General features: G+C 47.0%; 1 protein-coding gene across 1 annotated transcript; it reads left to right on the forward strand.

Annotated features, from left to right (window-relative positions):
* Nucleotides 1–7,813: 7,813 nt before the first annotated feature.
* On the forward strand, nt 7,814–14,451 carry LOC122907544 (protein CD300H-like). The gene is made up of 3 exons (XM_044250349.1): nt 7,814–8,048; nt 12,751–13,108; nt 14,155–14,451. The coding sequence occupies exons 1-3, from the start codon at nt 7,916–7,918 to the stop codon at nt 14,393–14,395; spliced, it is 732 nt and encodes a 243-aa protein (XP_044106284.1). The 5' UTR covers nt 7,814–7,915; the 3' UTR covers nt 14,396–14,451.
* The last annotated feature ends 455 nt before the right edge of the window (nt 14,452–14,906 follow it).

Here is a 14,906-nt window from a genome sequence, read left to right on the forward strand (position 1 = left end):
CCTTGATCAACTATGTTCTGGTTCATTTTAAAAAAATATATTTTATTTATTTATTTGACAGAGAGATAGATCACAAATAGGCAGAGTAGCAGGCAGAGAGAAGGAGTAGCAGGCTCCTCCCTGAGCAGAGAGCCCGACACAGGGCTCGATCCCAGGACCCCAGGACTATGACCTGAGCCGAAAGCAGAGGCTTTAACCCTCTGAGCCACCCAGGCGCCCCTGTTCTGGCTCATTTTCCATTACAGTCAGACAACCAACAATGATCAGTCATGTGAGGCATATGTGGGATATAAAAAGAGAAGGACCAAACCAGACCAGACCAAACTCAACACATGACCACACAGTGAGGAGAGTTTTGAAAACATCAGCAAGCAGAGAACAAAAAAAGAGGTTTTTAAAAAAAGATTTTATTTATTTATTTGACACAGAGAGAGAGATCACAAGTAGTCAGAGAGACAGGGAGAGATAAAGGGGGAAGCAAGCTTCCTGCTGAGCAGAGAGCCTGATGCGAGGCTCGATCCCAGGACCCTTAGACCATGACCTGAGCCCAAGGCAGAGGCTTTAACACACTGAGCCACTCAGGTGCCCCCAAGAAAGGAGTTTTTCAAATGAAATAATAGTTCCTAAACTAAACATTTCATCCAAAGATTGGAAGAGAGAATAAAAACACAAAACCAAATCAAATCCTCCCAAGAGGTAGAACTAAGCTGACAAATGTGGAAAACATAAAAGAAAAAAGGAGACAGAAAAATTGACTCAGAGTGGAGAGGGAGAGGGGACAGAGGACAGAGGGAGAAGAGGACATGTGAAGGATGAGAAGACCCTTGTGGTAAAAGCACTTAGGAGGGCATTAGCATGAGCAGTCTGGGGCTGGGAAGAGGCCTTAGTCCACAGTCAGGGGAAGTAATGCCAAAAGATGGCAGAGGAAGCATCTAGGCCACAATGAGGCTGATGGGGAAAGGCTACTTCTTCTTCCTTAAAATCTCCCATGACACCTGTCAGAAAGACTCAGGACCTCATGAGGAAGACTCAGAGCGAGGGGTCTAACGGCTAGACTCAGGGCTGGACCAGGGCCCAGGGAGAGAGGGGTGGTCTGGGATGCCCTCAGGTGGGCTGCCCAGAAAGAGACTTAAGATGGGGCTGTGTGTCCAGCAAGGCTGAGTGTAAGCCCTGAGCACTGCGTTCTTCCCCACGTGCAAACCCAACGTGTCTCCATCACTTCCTTGGACCCACACTCTGAGGGTCAGGTATCTGGTCCCTGTTGCACTGTGTCACCTGGTTTGCTGGCTGTCAGCTTCCCAGCTCCTCAGGCACCCTGGCAAGGGACACCCTACCTAGTGAAGCATCCTTGTTCAAACCTCTGGATCAGAGTTAAAGAAGAACATTGTGTCCATCAATCAGGAAAAACACACATTCTCCATGACCATTTGGGGTGAATAAAACAACAATGTGTGTGTGTATGTGTGTATAAGTTCTATGCATCTAAAGCATATATAAGGGTATTTATCTTTCCCTCCCTCAAAGAAAAACAACATGTATTCTTCTGCAGCTTGCCTATTTTCACTGAATGTATTTTGAAAATCACTCCATATCAGTATCCATAAATGTTTTAATGGCTTCGCTGCATTCCATGCTATCTACATATCATGACTTGCTTAATTTTTTTTGCTCCTGATGGCATTTCCATTGTTGTGTGTTTTTTGCAACTACATGCAATTGTGGAATGAATCTCTTGTGTATGTGGCTTGATATCCATTTATGGCTATGCCTGTTGGGTATCTTCCTACAAAAAAAATAGCTGTATTATTGGTTGGTGCATTTTTCCAATTTTTCATAAAGGTTGTAAATATTTCTACCCTTGTCTGAATCTGTTAATGGACAGTCAGCCCCCACCCCCAACATTGGGTGTCGTCAAGTTTTTGTCTTTACACTCTGACTGGCAGACTTGGTATGTGGACTGCACGTGACCTGGGCTCCCAGGCAGAGGAGAGCACGGTAGGAGATGGGGGTGAAGGACAGTGGGGAGAAGGAGTAGCGATAGGCACCAAGTGGAGAGCGACCAGGTAGGTGATGCTGGGTGGGCTGAGAACCAACAGGACACCTGTCCTCAGGGTAGGGGAGGTTCCAGGTTACAGACCCTCCCAGCCACCTCCCTCCCCACACTGTCTTTAGCAAGTACCAACTTTTATCCAAAAGGGGAGTAGCACCTTCAAAAGCTTACAGGTGGCAAGGAAAGAGAAGAATACTAGCACAAAACTGATACAGAACATATATCCTTTTTTTAAAAAAGATTTTATTTATTTATCAGAGAGAGGGGGTGGGGAGAGAGCAAGCACAGGCAGGCAGAGGCAGAGGGAGAAGCAGGCTCCCTGCTGAGCAAGGAGCCCGATGCGGGACTCCATCCCAGGACGCTGGGATCATGACCTGAGCCGAAGGCAGCTGCTTAACCAACTGAGCCACCCAGGCATCCCCAGAACATATATCCTGAGCGGAAATGCCCAAAGAGACATGGGAAAACTGCTCATATAAACAGCTCTATTTAGTCTCAAGGAAATGACAGAGAATGAGATGAATCTAGAAATGTAAAGAGACTGTAGTAAAAATAGGGCAATGAGAAGCAGGCAGGCTGACCTCGGGATAGAGAAGGAGCAGAAGAGCAAGACAGGACTTAGCCGGGAAGAAACAGCGAGGGGAAGGAACCACAGAACTCAATGATTAAGCATGTCTGCACACACAGATGTGGTTTCTTTTGGAAAGTTCATGAAGGGAGATTTAAGTGAACACAATAGGGCGCCTGGGTGGCTCAGCTGGTTAACTGACTGCTTTGGCTCAAGTCATGATCCTGGAGTTCCAGGATCGAGTCCCACATCGCACTTCCTGCTTGGTAGGGAGTCTGCTTCTCCCTGGGACTTTCCCCCTCTTGTGCATGCTCTCTCTCTCTCTCTCTCATTCTCTTCCTCTCAAATAAATAAATAGAATCTTTAAATGGGCACAATACAAAAAAATGTGGAGAGGCAGAAAACTAGGTATAGGAGACCGGGAGGTCATTCCACAAATGCACACTGGCTGTTGCCTTGGAGAAGAGAGAAGCCAAAGTAAACAATTGAATTACAAACTAACCAGAAATAAGGAGACGTTTCAGGCTGTAACTGAGAGCCCACACGGTGACCCAGGAAAGGACTATACAGATGATCCATACCTGGAATATTATAAAGTTACAGAGGATAAAGACAGAATCTATGGGCTGGTATCAGCAACAGTGATCGAATTAGAAGATCATACCAGAAGGAGCTTGTTGTGTGCGACACAAATAGGCTAGCCTCAGACGTGATAACCGCACCCCTTTCCAGAAACAGTGAAGGAAAATTTACATGCTCTGAGCAAATGAGAGAATATCCTCGGAATATTCTTTTTTTTTTTTTTAAAGATTTTATTTATTTATTTGAGAGAGAGAGACAGTGAGAGAGAGCACGAGCGAGGAGAAGGCCAGAGAGCGAAGCAGACTCCCCATGGAGCTGGGAGCCTGATGCGGGACTCGATCCCGGGACTCCAGGATCACGCCCTGAGCCGAAGGCAGTCGTCCAACCAACTGAGCCACCCAGGCGTCCCTCCTCGGAATATTCTGACAACAGACAGTCCCGTGCATCAAGTCCTTATGAAATACAGCACCCGTGAGCCATTTAAAAAAAAATTTATATCATGATAAAATTTTGCCAACAAAGCGGTAAGTTAAATGTAAAAAAAAAGAGAAACTGTGGTCAGCGATGAATGTATTTAAAAAGAGAAAACCCCTAAGCAATGGCGGGAAGTATTACAGAAGAGAGTATAAATAACATCGGTGCAAAGAGCACTGTGCTAGCAAAACCAGCACTGGGAAGAGGAGGGTGGACAAAGGGTGAGATGCAAAAGTCTTCATCTTTTTAAGGCATGGAATCAATTGATAATTTAAATGTGTTGATTTTCCATCTACTACCATCTCTGGGACCCGACCTTCACAATACCATGGAGAACCTCTCTGAGGATAATGCAGGCAGTGGATATTTGAAATTAAAATGAGACCTCTCTTACTGTGAAAGTGACTGTTGATTTTCCCTGGCAAGTTCCTCCTTTGTGCCATCACCAAGGGTCATCTCTCTTGAAGGCACATTGTGCATCTGGTTTAAAATTGGTTTCTGGAAAGGGGAACCCTCTTATACTGTTGGTGGGAATGCAAGCTGGTGCAGCCACTCTGGAAAACAGTATGGAGATTCCTCAAAAGTTGAAAATAGAGCTACCCTATGACCCAGCAAGAGCTCTATTGGGTACCTACCCCACAGATACAAATGTGGGCATCCAAAGGGACAACTGCACCCCAATGTACAATAGCCAAACTATGGAAAGAACCTAGATGTCCATCAACAGATGAATGGATAAAGAAGATGTGGTATATATACACAATGGAATACTATGCAGCCATCAAAAGAAACGAAATCTTGCCATTTGCAACAACATGGATGGAACTAGAGCGTATCATGCTTAGTGAAATAAGTCAAGCGGAGAAAGATAACTATCATATGATCTCCCTGATATGAGGAAGTGGTGATGCAACATGGGGGCTTAAGTGGGTAGGAGAAGAATCCATGAAACAAGATGGGATAGGGAGGGAGACAAACCATAAGTGACTCTTAATCTTACAAAACAAACTGAGGGTTGCTGGGGGGAGGGGGGTTGGGAGAAGGGGGGTAGGGTTATGGACATTGGGGAGGGTATGTGCTTTGGTGAGTGCTGTGAAGTGTGTAAACCTGGCGATTCACAGACCTGTACCCTGGGGATAAAAATATATGTTTATAAACAATAAAAAATTAAAAAAAATAGATCAATGGATAAAGAAGATGTGGTGTATATATGTATATACAACTGGATACTACTCAGCCATCAAAAAATGAAATCTTGCCATTTGCAATGACATAGATGGAAATAGAGGGTTTTATGCTAAACTAAATAAGTCAATCAGAGAAAGACAATTATCATGTGATCTCACTCATATGTGGAATTTAAGAAACAAAACAGGGCATCATAGGGGAAGAGAGGGAAAAATAAAACAAGAGGAAATTAGAGAGCTAGGCAAATCATAAGAGACTCTTAATTTTAGGAAACAAGCTGAGGGTTGCTGAAGGGGGTGGGGCAGGAGGATGGGGTAACTGGGTGATGGACATTAAGGAGAGAATGTGATGTAATGAGTCCTGTGTATTATATAAGACTGATGAATCACTGGCCTTTACCTCTAAAACTCATGATACACTATATGTTAATTAATCCATTTAAATTAATAAATTTTAAAATTAGAAAAGGTAACTCTAAGGGAAATTTAAAAAGTTATAATTATAATTCAGTTGCCATTTTAGGTTTAATATACACTTTGTCATGACTTCTATTATATAATATTATGTTAATTAGCTGTGTATTAATATCTCGTAAGACAATCTAAGAGGTTGTTAACACACACAAAAAAATTAAAAAATAAATTTGGTTCCTGTCCTATTGCCATGGCCTTTGCATACGGCCAAGTGTCCTATCTGTGGCTGAGGAAATGAACCTGGGTTGGCTAAGTAGACCCTGCAACCTCTTCCTGCCTTGACCGGAGACCTAGAGGAAGCCATGACGCCAGCATGCCATGGAGTGAAATTCCAGCTAAGCTAATAGAAACCTCTGGTTGCAGGTTTGCAATTCCTTCCACCTGTCCCTATGAGGGGATTATGCTACTTTGTCCTGTTGACATCAGCGTTGGCCAATGAACGAAGAGCCCAAGAGACATGTGCCCCTTCGAGCCAAAGCTCTGGAGCTGCTGTGTGGTTTCCCTCTCCCTGTTGCAGACAGGGAGGTCTTATTTAGAGTGGGTTCCTAAGTAAAGGTGGCCCACTGCAGACATGTAACATGAGTGAGAGAGCAACCTGTGTGATTCCAACATTCTGAAGGTTGGGAGTTTTGTTACAGCAGCATCACTTAGAAAAAGCTGACTGATACAGCCATGGGTTCAACAGCCCTATATTTGCTCAGAATGTGGGTGGTGAGAGTGCCTTTCTGGGAAAGTCTGTGGCTATGAATTATCCCCTTCACAGACTCAGACACTGCATTCCAAGGAAGGAAAGTTAAGTAGTGCTCCCTGCACTTGCCTTGCCCCAACGGGGCTCCTTCCAGGAGACTAAGGAGCAGGTGCCCTTTTCCTTGTTTCCAGGGCCATGAGCAGCTCTTGGGGGCTCTTCCCTTACAGGTCTGGTGGTGTAAAATGGGTAATGGAGGCAGAGTGGCCTCTCACTGGCAGACAACAGTCACAGAAAGGACAGATATGTCCCTAAGAAGCCTGCCTGAGCTGTCTGGGCCTATTGCGGATGGAACCATCTTTGGGGCTCAAAAAGGGACACACACCCATGCACACACACCCTCACCTACTGCCAGCTGCATCCAGGTGGGGAGAGCTGAGAAGGAGGAGTTTGAATCCTGCCCTGAGAGCAATCATGTGACTTGCCTAGGATCCCCCAGCTAATAAATAGCAAGATGGAGCTTTCTGGGCATGTCACAGATCACATTGGGGAATGATTTTCCTTCAAGGTCATGTTGAAAAGAAAATAATAATTCTCAGGCAAAATGTCACAAGGACTAGTGAAATAAGGGTATAAAAGATGAATATGAATCTTTGTACTTCTTCAGGTACCCAATCCCTAAGGGTCAACGAGGGAGTGATGGAACCCAAGTAAATGGAAGCTAATGAAATGGAGAATCCTTCAGCTTCTGGCAAACTTCCTCCTCTCTAGCTCTGTCAGTTCTGTGTCATTGCTGAACACATGGTGCGGGAAATGACTTTCCACCATGAAGGGGGAGGTGCATACACACACACACACACACACACACACACACACACCCATGCACATGCACACAAAACATCAGAATGTATGAGGTCTACCAGTACAGCAAAAGCAAGCAGGCAAGTTATTTACTGAAACATCCAGCTAAGAACATTTGGCAATAGGATTCCAGAATTTTAGACTTTTCTATTTATGTGAACCTGGGTTCTCGGTTAAGACATCCCAAATTTGCACCTACCTCTATAAGTACCCCCTGGCTGTTTCATGTCATTGGGCACATTTCTGGCTAAGTGCACCTGAGTTACCATTCGATATACTGAAACTCTTGTAGCCATGAGTATCTTGGGGCTCATTTAACCACACAGAGTAAAGGTGAGGTTTGAGCATGGCTTGCTGCCAGAGTGCTGGGCCCTGGTCAAGAGTGCATGACCAAGACAGGAAACCATTCAAGGTCTCTGGGGGAAGGCCAGACTGAGGGCTGGGAGCTGAGAAGAGCAGAGTATACCCCTAGAGGGGACCCAGCCTCACACTCTGCTCCAGCAAGAGTTAGAGACAGTTCTGGCCCATGGAGGTGCACCTTTGCAGGCATACCAGGCCCGCACTCGGAAGGTCTTGAGTTAATACTCCACTGTTGCTATCTTGATATTATTGGTAAATGGGACAAAGGCATTTTCATTTTGCACTGGGCCCTGCAAATAGAGGGTCTTGTCCAGAGAAGTCTTAGTCATGCCTTTTCTTCTCAGGACTGCTCATGCCAGCCACACCAGCCACAGGACATTTACCATTCATAGATGGGGGTTGGGGAGGGGTGGAAGCTGGCTCAGAAAATCTAGATAGAAGTCAATGTGACAGGCTGGCCAAAGGCTCGAGGGTGTGTCAGCTATGGGTGAAGTTATGGTAAAGGCGTCATCCTCAGAGGGAACAGAAACAAGATCTCTGCATTCAAATGTGTTTCTGAGGATGAAATTCAGCAGGCCATCAGCTGACTTCCCAATGCTCTGAACTCCTCGCTTCCTCCATTTTCTGAGCAGCTCTGAGAAAAGAACTAAGAGGCTAAAGAAGGAAGCAGAGAAATGCCAAGAAAAGCAGAAGAGGGAGATGGGGTGAGTGGGCCCCAGATGAGGCGGCTCCAGCTGCAGCTGGAGACACACCAGTGGGACAAGACTATGAGGCTGCCATTAGCTCTTCTCTTCCTCTGTGTCCCAGGTGAGCGGGGCCGGACAGGTCGGGGTGACAATGGTGTGGGGCAAGGCTGGCAATGGGGAAGGGAAGAGATGAGGAGACAAGCAAAGCGGGGAGGAGGTGAGCACAGAGATACCTCACCCAGGCAAAGAGGAGGAGTTATGGATGGTAAGATGATTCCCACAGGAGAGGGCATACTGAGCACTGAAGAAATTGGCCCCTTGAATCATCATTGCCACCATTTTGAAAAACGGGAATACTGTCTTAGGCACCATCCCAGGGGAGGGGAGCAGAAAACTAATAGGAATTGACTACCTGGCTTTCCCTGTAATCAAATCCAATTCTTATCACAATCCTTGAAAACAAGAGACCAAGATGCAGAGAGATGCAAGTTATTTACTCTAGATCCATTCATAAAAGGCAGCTAAGGTTCCAAGTAAAATAATTTTATTTCCAAGGCCATTGCTCTTCTTATAACACTTCTTTTCAAGGTCATCACCTTTTTTTTTTTTTTTTAAATAATACATTGGTTACTTACTTCATAAGCCTCCTTGTGAATGGTGTTTATGTATGCTGTGTGCTGATGGAGTCCCTGTGTCTCTGACAGGCCTGGGCTGGCCTCAGGGATCTTGCACTATGAGCTGCCTGAAGGTGAAACTGTTGGGGACTTGTGAGCAATCCTACCTTGAGAGCTCCCACAACGTGGTGTGTTCTGAGAGTTCCCATTAACACAATTTTCTCTCTCTTTTGTGTTTGAACACTGGAAGGAAAATATTTTATTATAAATGGGAGAAAAAATCAAGACAACTCACCAGTTTGCTCTGATCCCATGCAAACTTAAACGTAGGAATTAGAATACAAAGTAATCCAACATCAGAGCCAACCTTCAGAATCCAAGTAGGAAAAAAATCTTTATTACATTAATCCCATTTCCCTCCACCTCTAGAGGTATTAATCAAGGTGTACTAAGAACCTTAAGAATATTATTCCTAAAACAGGACACTAAAATTAAGAACATAAAGATACTCTGCAGGATAAAATTGACTGAACAAACCCATCTTAGACTTTTAAACCTTGACCAACGTTTGAATAATAATGCCTTAGTGAAGTGATTAAATTAAAAACCTACATTAAAACAATAAAGCACATTTAAAACACCAAGTTTGGTGATCAGGATAGGTAAAGTAATTTTATTATAAATTTGAGGATCTAAAAAGTAATTTCTTACACTTACTAAGACAAATCTGAGATGGCCCACATCAAGCACGTGTGTCCTACAGAGTGACACTGGGCATCTCAGGCATGAAAAGACACAACACCATAGCCCTTTAGGGATAGGATCATCCAGATGAAAAAAAAAATTTTGACTGACTCTCGACTAGGTCATACTGATGAGGATACTTTTGGTTTATTGCTTTGGCACGGGGATGGTGAAGAGTTCAGGGAAGAATCACAGTCTTGAAGGTAGCCTCCAGCAGTGCAAGCTTCTCTTTTCCTATTTTTCATCTCAGTGATATGTAGGAGACTTTCTGTAATTAAGGAGAGTTATGATTCAATTGGTCTTTAAGCCTGAGTCTGAAAATGCACAGGAGCTGGTTGCCCAGTAGGAAGACTGATGGCAGAGAAAGGGAAAACACACAAGCCCGGGTTCTAGACTGTGACTTTCCAGCAACAGAGATGCTGTGAGCAAGTCACTACAGCCCAGCAGGGAGGCCATACACACATGAGCCAGAAAAGACCTCAAGCTAAGCCAGCCTCCTGCTTCTCAAGGAGATAAACCTCTCTGTCTAGCCAATATTTGCCTTTATACTCATAGGCAGAGAACCCGGGGTCTCTTAGAAGTCAGAGCTGTAGGAAGCATCAGGGGTTTAATGGGTATAGAGCAAGCACCATCTGTGGGATCCTGGAAAGAACCCAGTGTGGGAGAAGGCTGAGCAGCACCTGAGAGGCAGCTCAGATACAGGGAAGAGCGCCCTCACGCTCCATGACCGACAGGTAATAAGCAGGAGACACCGGGACGCCTGGGTGGCTCAGTTGGTTGGACGACTGCCTTCGGCTCAGGTCATGATCCCGGAGTCCCGGGATCGAGTCCCACATCGGGCTCCCAGCTCCATGGGGAGTCTGCTTCTCCCTCTGACCTTCTCCTTGCTCATGCTCTTTCTCACTGTCTCTCTCTCAAATAAATAAATAAATAAAATCTTAAAAAAAAAAAAAAAAGCAGGAGACACCACAAAGGAACAGCTGCAAAATACAGCATGCTCACCAGGACAGAGGACATGCCAAGGACAGGAGCCCACAGTCCATCCTCTTGCCTGGGAATTTCTACCCCAGGTTCTCCTGGATAAACCCTCTTCTTCTAAAGCGGTGGCTCTCAGCAGGGATGACTTACTCCCAGGGGACATGAGGCAATGCCAGTTGACAATTTTGGCTCTTGCCACTGGGGGAAGGGGGCTACTGGTATTTAGTGTGGAGGGGCCAAGGGTTTTGTTGAATGTCCTATAGTGCACTTGGGAGCTGGGAGTTTCTTTCCCAGGCCCTGGTGGGCAGGAAGCCTGCTGTGGGGGTAGAGGAGTGGAGTGTGGGTGAGGGGGACCCCGTGCTGGCTCAGGGTCATGTCTGGGTGTAACTGAGCGTCCCTGATAACGTTTTCTCATCCAGCCCTGAGGAAGCAGCCCCACATCTTCAAGGCTGGGACTTAAGCAACTGAAAGAGGAGGCAAAGTGGGAAGCTTGCTCTGAAGGGTCCACTCACCCCCACCAGGCACTCCTATAGCCTGAGCCTGTGTTGGCAACAATCACAGAGAAGGTTGAGTGTTGATGCCCCCACTCCCCCAGCCCTAAGTCTGTGTCTGGAGGACCTCAAGTTGGGGCATTTTGTCCTCTTGAGCGTAGTTCCTTAACCTCCCAACTGCTGACAATGGGACTGGATCATTCTGTTTGAGGGACTGTCTTGTGCCCTGTGGGATATTTAGCAGCATCTCTGGCCTCTACTCCCTGGATGCCAGTAGCCGCTCCCCACCCCTCAAGCTGTGACAACCAAAAATGTCTTCAAACATTGTCAAATGTCTCCCGGGGGAGCTCTGTCACCCCTGGTTGAGAGCCACAGCTTTTCAGATTATTGGTGGGAGAGGCAGATAGCCTTGTGATGGAGAATATCTGTCAGTCACTTGAACTTACTTGCTGGGAAATGCAGTGAGAAAATGTAAGGTATTTAATAGGAAGAAACAAAAAATACAAATTTTCTTCTAATTTTAGTATAAAAGATAGGAAAGCCTCACATTCAATGGATGACAATATATTGCTTGGATAGGTGAATAGAGGGAGAGAAGAATGGATGGATGGGTGGAAAGATGGGTAGACAGACAGACAGATGGATGATAGGTAAGTAGAGGACATGCACAGTTCTTTTTCAGAAGTTTGGTATTTTGCCCAAATTATTTCTCAGTGTCCATTTGCCCTGGGTTACCACCCTTCCTTGTTAAGAGTAGGTCAGACAAGAGCCATGCATTGGAGTAATGAGGACCCCTCGGGTGTCTGGGGCAGGCATGGCTCTCTAGGCAGGAAGCTAGAGTTTAGGAGGTTGCATCCTGATTATTTGAAACTGGAGCCTCCAGGGTGACTAGATGAGGGAAGACAATGCCAAAACTCTGGAGGTGGCACAGGGAGCCTGAGGCTCAGTGGGTTAAGCCTCTGCCTTCGGCTCAGGTCATGGTCTCAGGGTCCTGGAATCGAGCCCCACATTGGGCTCTCTCCTCAGCAGGGAGCCTGCTTTCCCCCCTCTCTCTGCCCGCCTCTCTGCCTTCTTGTGCTCCTCTTTCTCTGTCAAATAGATAAATTAAAAAACAAAAAAGCTTGGAGGTGGCAGAAGAGCTAGAGATGAGGCCAGGACATGCCAAAGTTGGTAGGTGGCTGCCCAGGGGTGGGGGGAGCAGCAGCATGGGGCAAGGAGTCCCTAAGGATGTTAGGTGATGGCAAGTGTTGTCACAGGATTCTGTTCCAGGAAGGAAATAAGGATGAAGTTGTCCTTAAATCATAGCCAAAAGGAACCCCTTCCTGATTGCCTCTTTATACCCTTTGGTCAATAGGCTTCCCTTGAGTGCCCCAGACTGTGAGCAGGAGGTTCCACCTATACAAGTGGGGGCTATAAGCTTGGGGCCTACAGGTGATCATTTGGGAAGGGGATGTAGTCAGAACCTGAAGGTTTCCTTCTAGCTCTCAATGCTGTGCTTCAGCTGGACTTCCTTGGTTCCCATTCTTGTTTCCTGTTTCCTATTTCAACTGTCCATCTCTCCATCCATCCATGCATCCATCCATGCTCCATGCATGTGTCCATGCATTCATGTATCCATCCATCCATCCATTCATTCAGAGTATGCTCTGTAGTGTCATTCAGGTCTTGGTGATTGATTGGCATAGCTATCTCCTCTCACTACTGACATGTCTGGGGACCCAGAACCTGTCTGGGGCCACCCAAAATCGTTCTTCCCCCACATTCCAGGTTGGCTGAGCACATGAAGGCTGGACATGGCCTCTTGAATCCCAGAATCCCACACCAAAATCTCCTCAGGTCTCCCCACTTGTGTCTGCCAACAGCCCATAAGCTCCCTGGTTCCTGCCCCACCCTCCTCCAGCCTCAGGGTGACGTCTGGGCTTCCAGGGGACCCGACCCCACAATGCACCTCCAGCCCAGGTCTCCAGGTGAAGAAAATACTGATGGTGTCTTTCAGGCTCTTTGTCTCTGAGTGGCCCCAGCACTGTGATGGGCACCGTGGGGGGATCCCTGAGCGTGCAGTGTCAGTACGAGGAGAAGTACAAGACATATACCAAATACTGGTGCCGACAACCATGCTTACTACTTTGGAACCCGACTGTGGCCACCGGAAGGTCTGAGGAAAAGATGAGGAGTGGCCGCGTGTCCATTGTGGACCATGCTGAAGACCTCACCTTCACAGTGACCTTGGAGAACCTCACTGCAGATGATGCAGGAAAATACAGGTGTGGGATCGCAACAATACTGCAAGAAGAAGGACTCCATGGTTTCCTGCCTGACCTTTTCTTCCAGGTTCATGTGTCTGTTTCCCCCAGGTAAGACCCTGCTTTTCTCTGCTGCCACAGAGGAAGGGATCTGAGCTAATCCCTGAAGAGCATCAGAGTAACTTAAGAGTGCAAACCGGGCCTGGTGTTTGTGCCTCAGAGACTGGGGGCCAAGTGGGTTGTGTGGGTGTGAGTGTGAGAGAAATGTGAGTGGTGGGAGTGTGCAGGAGTGTGAAAGAATGTGTGTGTGCTTGTGTGCATGAGAGAGTATGTGTGCAAGCCCCTGAGAATGAAGGATGGCGGGACTGTGACATCCAAGGTCCCTGCCATGAGCCCAGTCTCCTGACAAGAGCCTTGGGCCTCGGGGACTCTGAGGGTGGTGTCCACAAGGGGAGTTCTGGGCTATGCATCTCTATTAGAATCCAGGCAGCTTGTATACCCTCCTGTCCTCCAGGGTTGTGTGTCCCATTAACAAACTTCCTGAATTGACCTCTGCAGTCTTCTGGCAGGGTGGACAAGGCAGGGGGATGCACTGTCTGGGGCTGGGACCTGAGGTCTTGCTCCAGTGCCAACTTTCAAGCACTCTGGTTTCCAGTGAGATGAGGGACGCTGTAATGCTTATGGGGAAGGTGATGATTCTCTGGTCCTGGTTTATGATACATCCATTGCTGAGCAGATTGGGATGGTGTTGAATGGGGCTACACCACACTCTGGCCAGGCCTGGGTCTGCCTAGCGGGAGATGATGGCCCTAGAAGCTCTGTGCCACTCCTTCTCTCAGTTCCCTCTGCTTTTTAAACTCTCAGAGAGTTTCTGGGAGCCAGAGCCTCCTGGGTCCCCTCTTCTCCCGTTCTCTCCATTCCTCACCACCACATCCTCATGTATCTGCTTTGCCCTGATGCTCAAGATCAGGTCTTGAGCTGAAGGACAGGAGTCTGGGGCTCTCAGCAGGGGCCGTCTGGTGCTGATACCAACCAGATTTGATGCTGATATTGACTTTTAGGGCCACAGGACCTGAGCTCAAAGGCAGGGGCAAAAGGCAGAGCCTGGGCCTCCTGTTCAGGAGGAAACCCCTGCCAGTCACTGTGTCTTCCTGTAGGTCTCTGCTTAGCAACATCCACTTCCTGCTTCTCATACTCCTGAAGGTACCTCTGCTTCTGATGATGCTCAGTGCTGTGCTCTGGGTCAACAGACCTCAATGGACAATTTGTGGGACACACAGTCGGCCTGATGAAGACAACATGCAGCCCTACTTGTCCATCGACATCCTGTCCAGAGACACTGCCACTCACACTAGAAGAGGAAGAACTTCTGGCCCCCTTGTTCCCAAAAACTGGTAAATTTAAGAAAAGCTTGAGAAAATGCAATAAAATATGCCACACGCACATACACACAATTGTGTGTATAACGTAGATGTGCACAGTGCTTGGCTGGGAGAAGGGGGGAAAGCTTTCCATAGGACCCCTAAATGCCAGCAGAGAGTGTCAAGCACAGCCTGGTTGGCCAGAGGAGCCCAAGGTGAGGGCCTGCTTTTCAATGATGCTGCCCTCCTTAGAACCCCCAGGGCAGCTTCCCAACTCAACATTCCTTCCTTCCTCCATCCACTCACCAAATATTCACCAAGAACCTATGTAGCGCCAGCCTATATAGATATTGACCTATGAGAAATCACCAAAAACAGTCCCAGCCTGAGCTGGGTTCTTGGGTGTGTGGATGGCAGAAGGAGGGGCAGGGCTTAGGACAAAGCAGCTGTTTGTGGAGCCAGGTCCTGCCCAGGCAAACCCTCTTTCTCCTCTCAATATTGGACCATCTAATGTCCAAAGTCAACAGTTGAGCTGAGGGGTTGGGAGT

The sequence above is a fragment of the Neovison vison genome, chromosome 5, assembly GCF_020171115.1.
Source record: "Neovison vison isolate M4711 chromosome 5, ASM_NN_V1, whole genome shotgun sequence".
NCBI classification, from domain to species: domain Eukaryota; kingdom Metazoa; phylum Chordata; class Mammalia; order Carnivora; family Mustelidae; genus Neogale; species Neogale vison.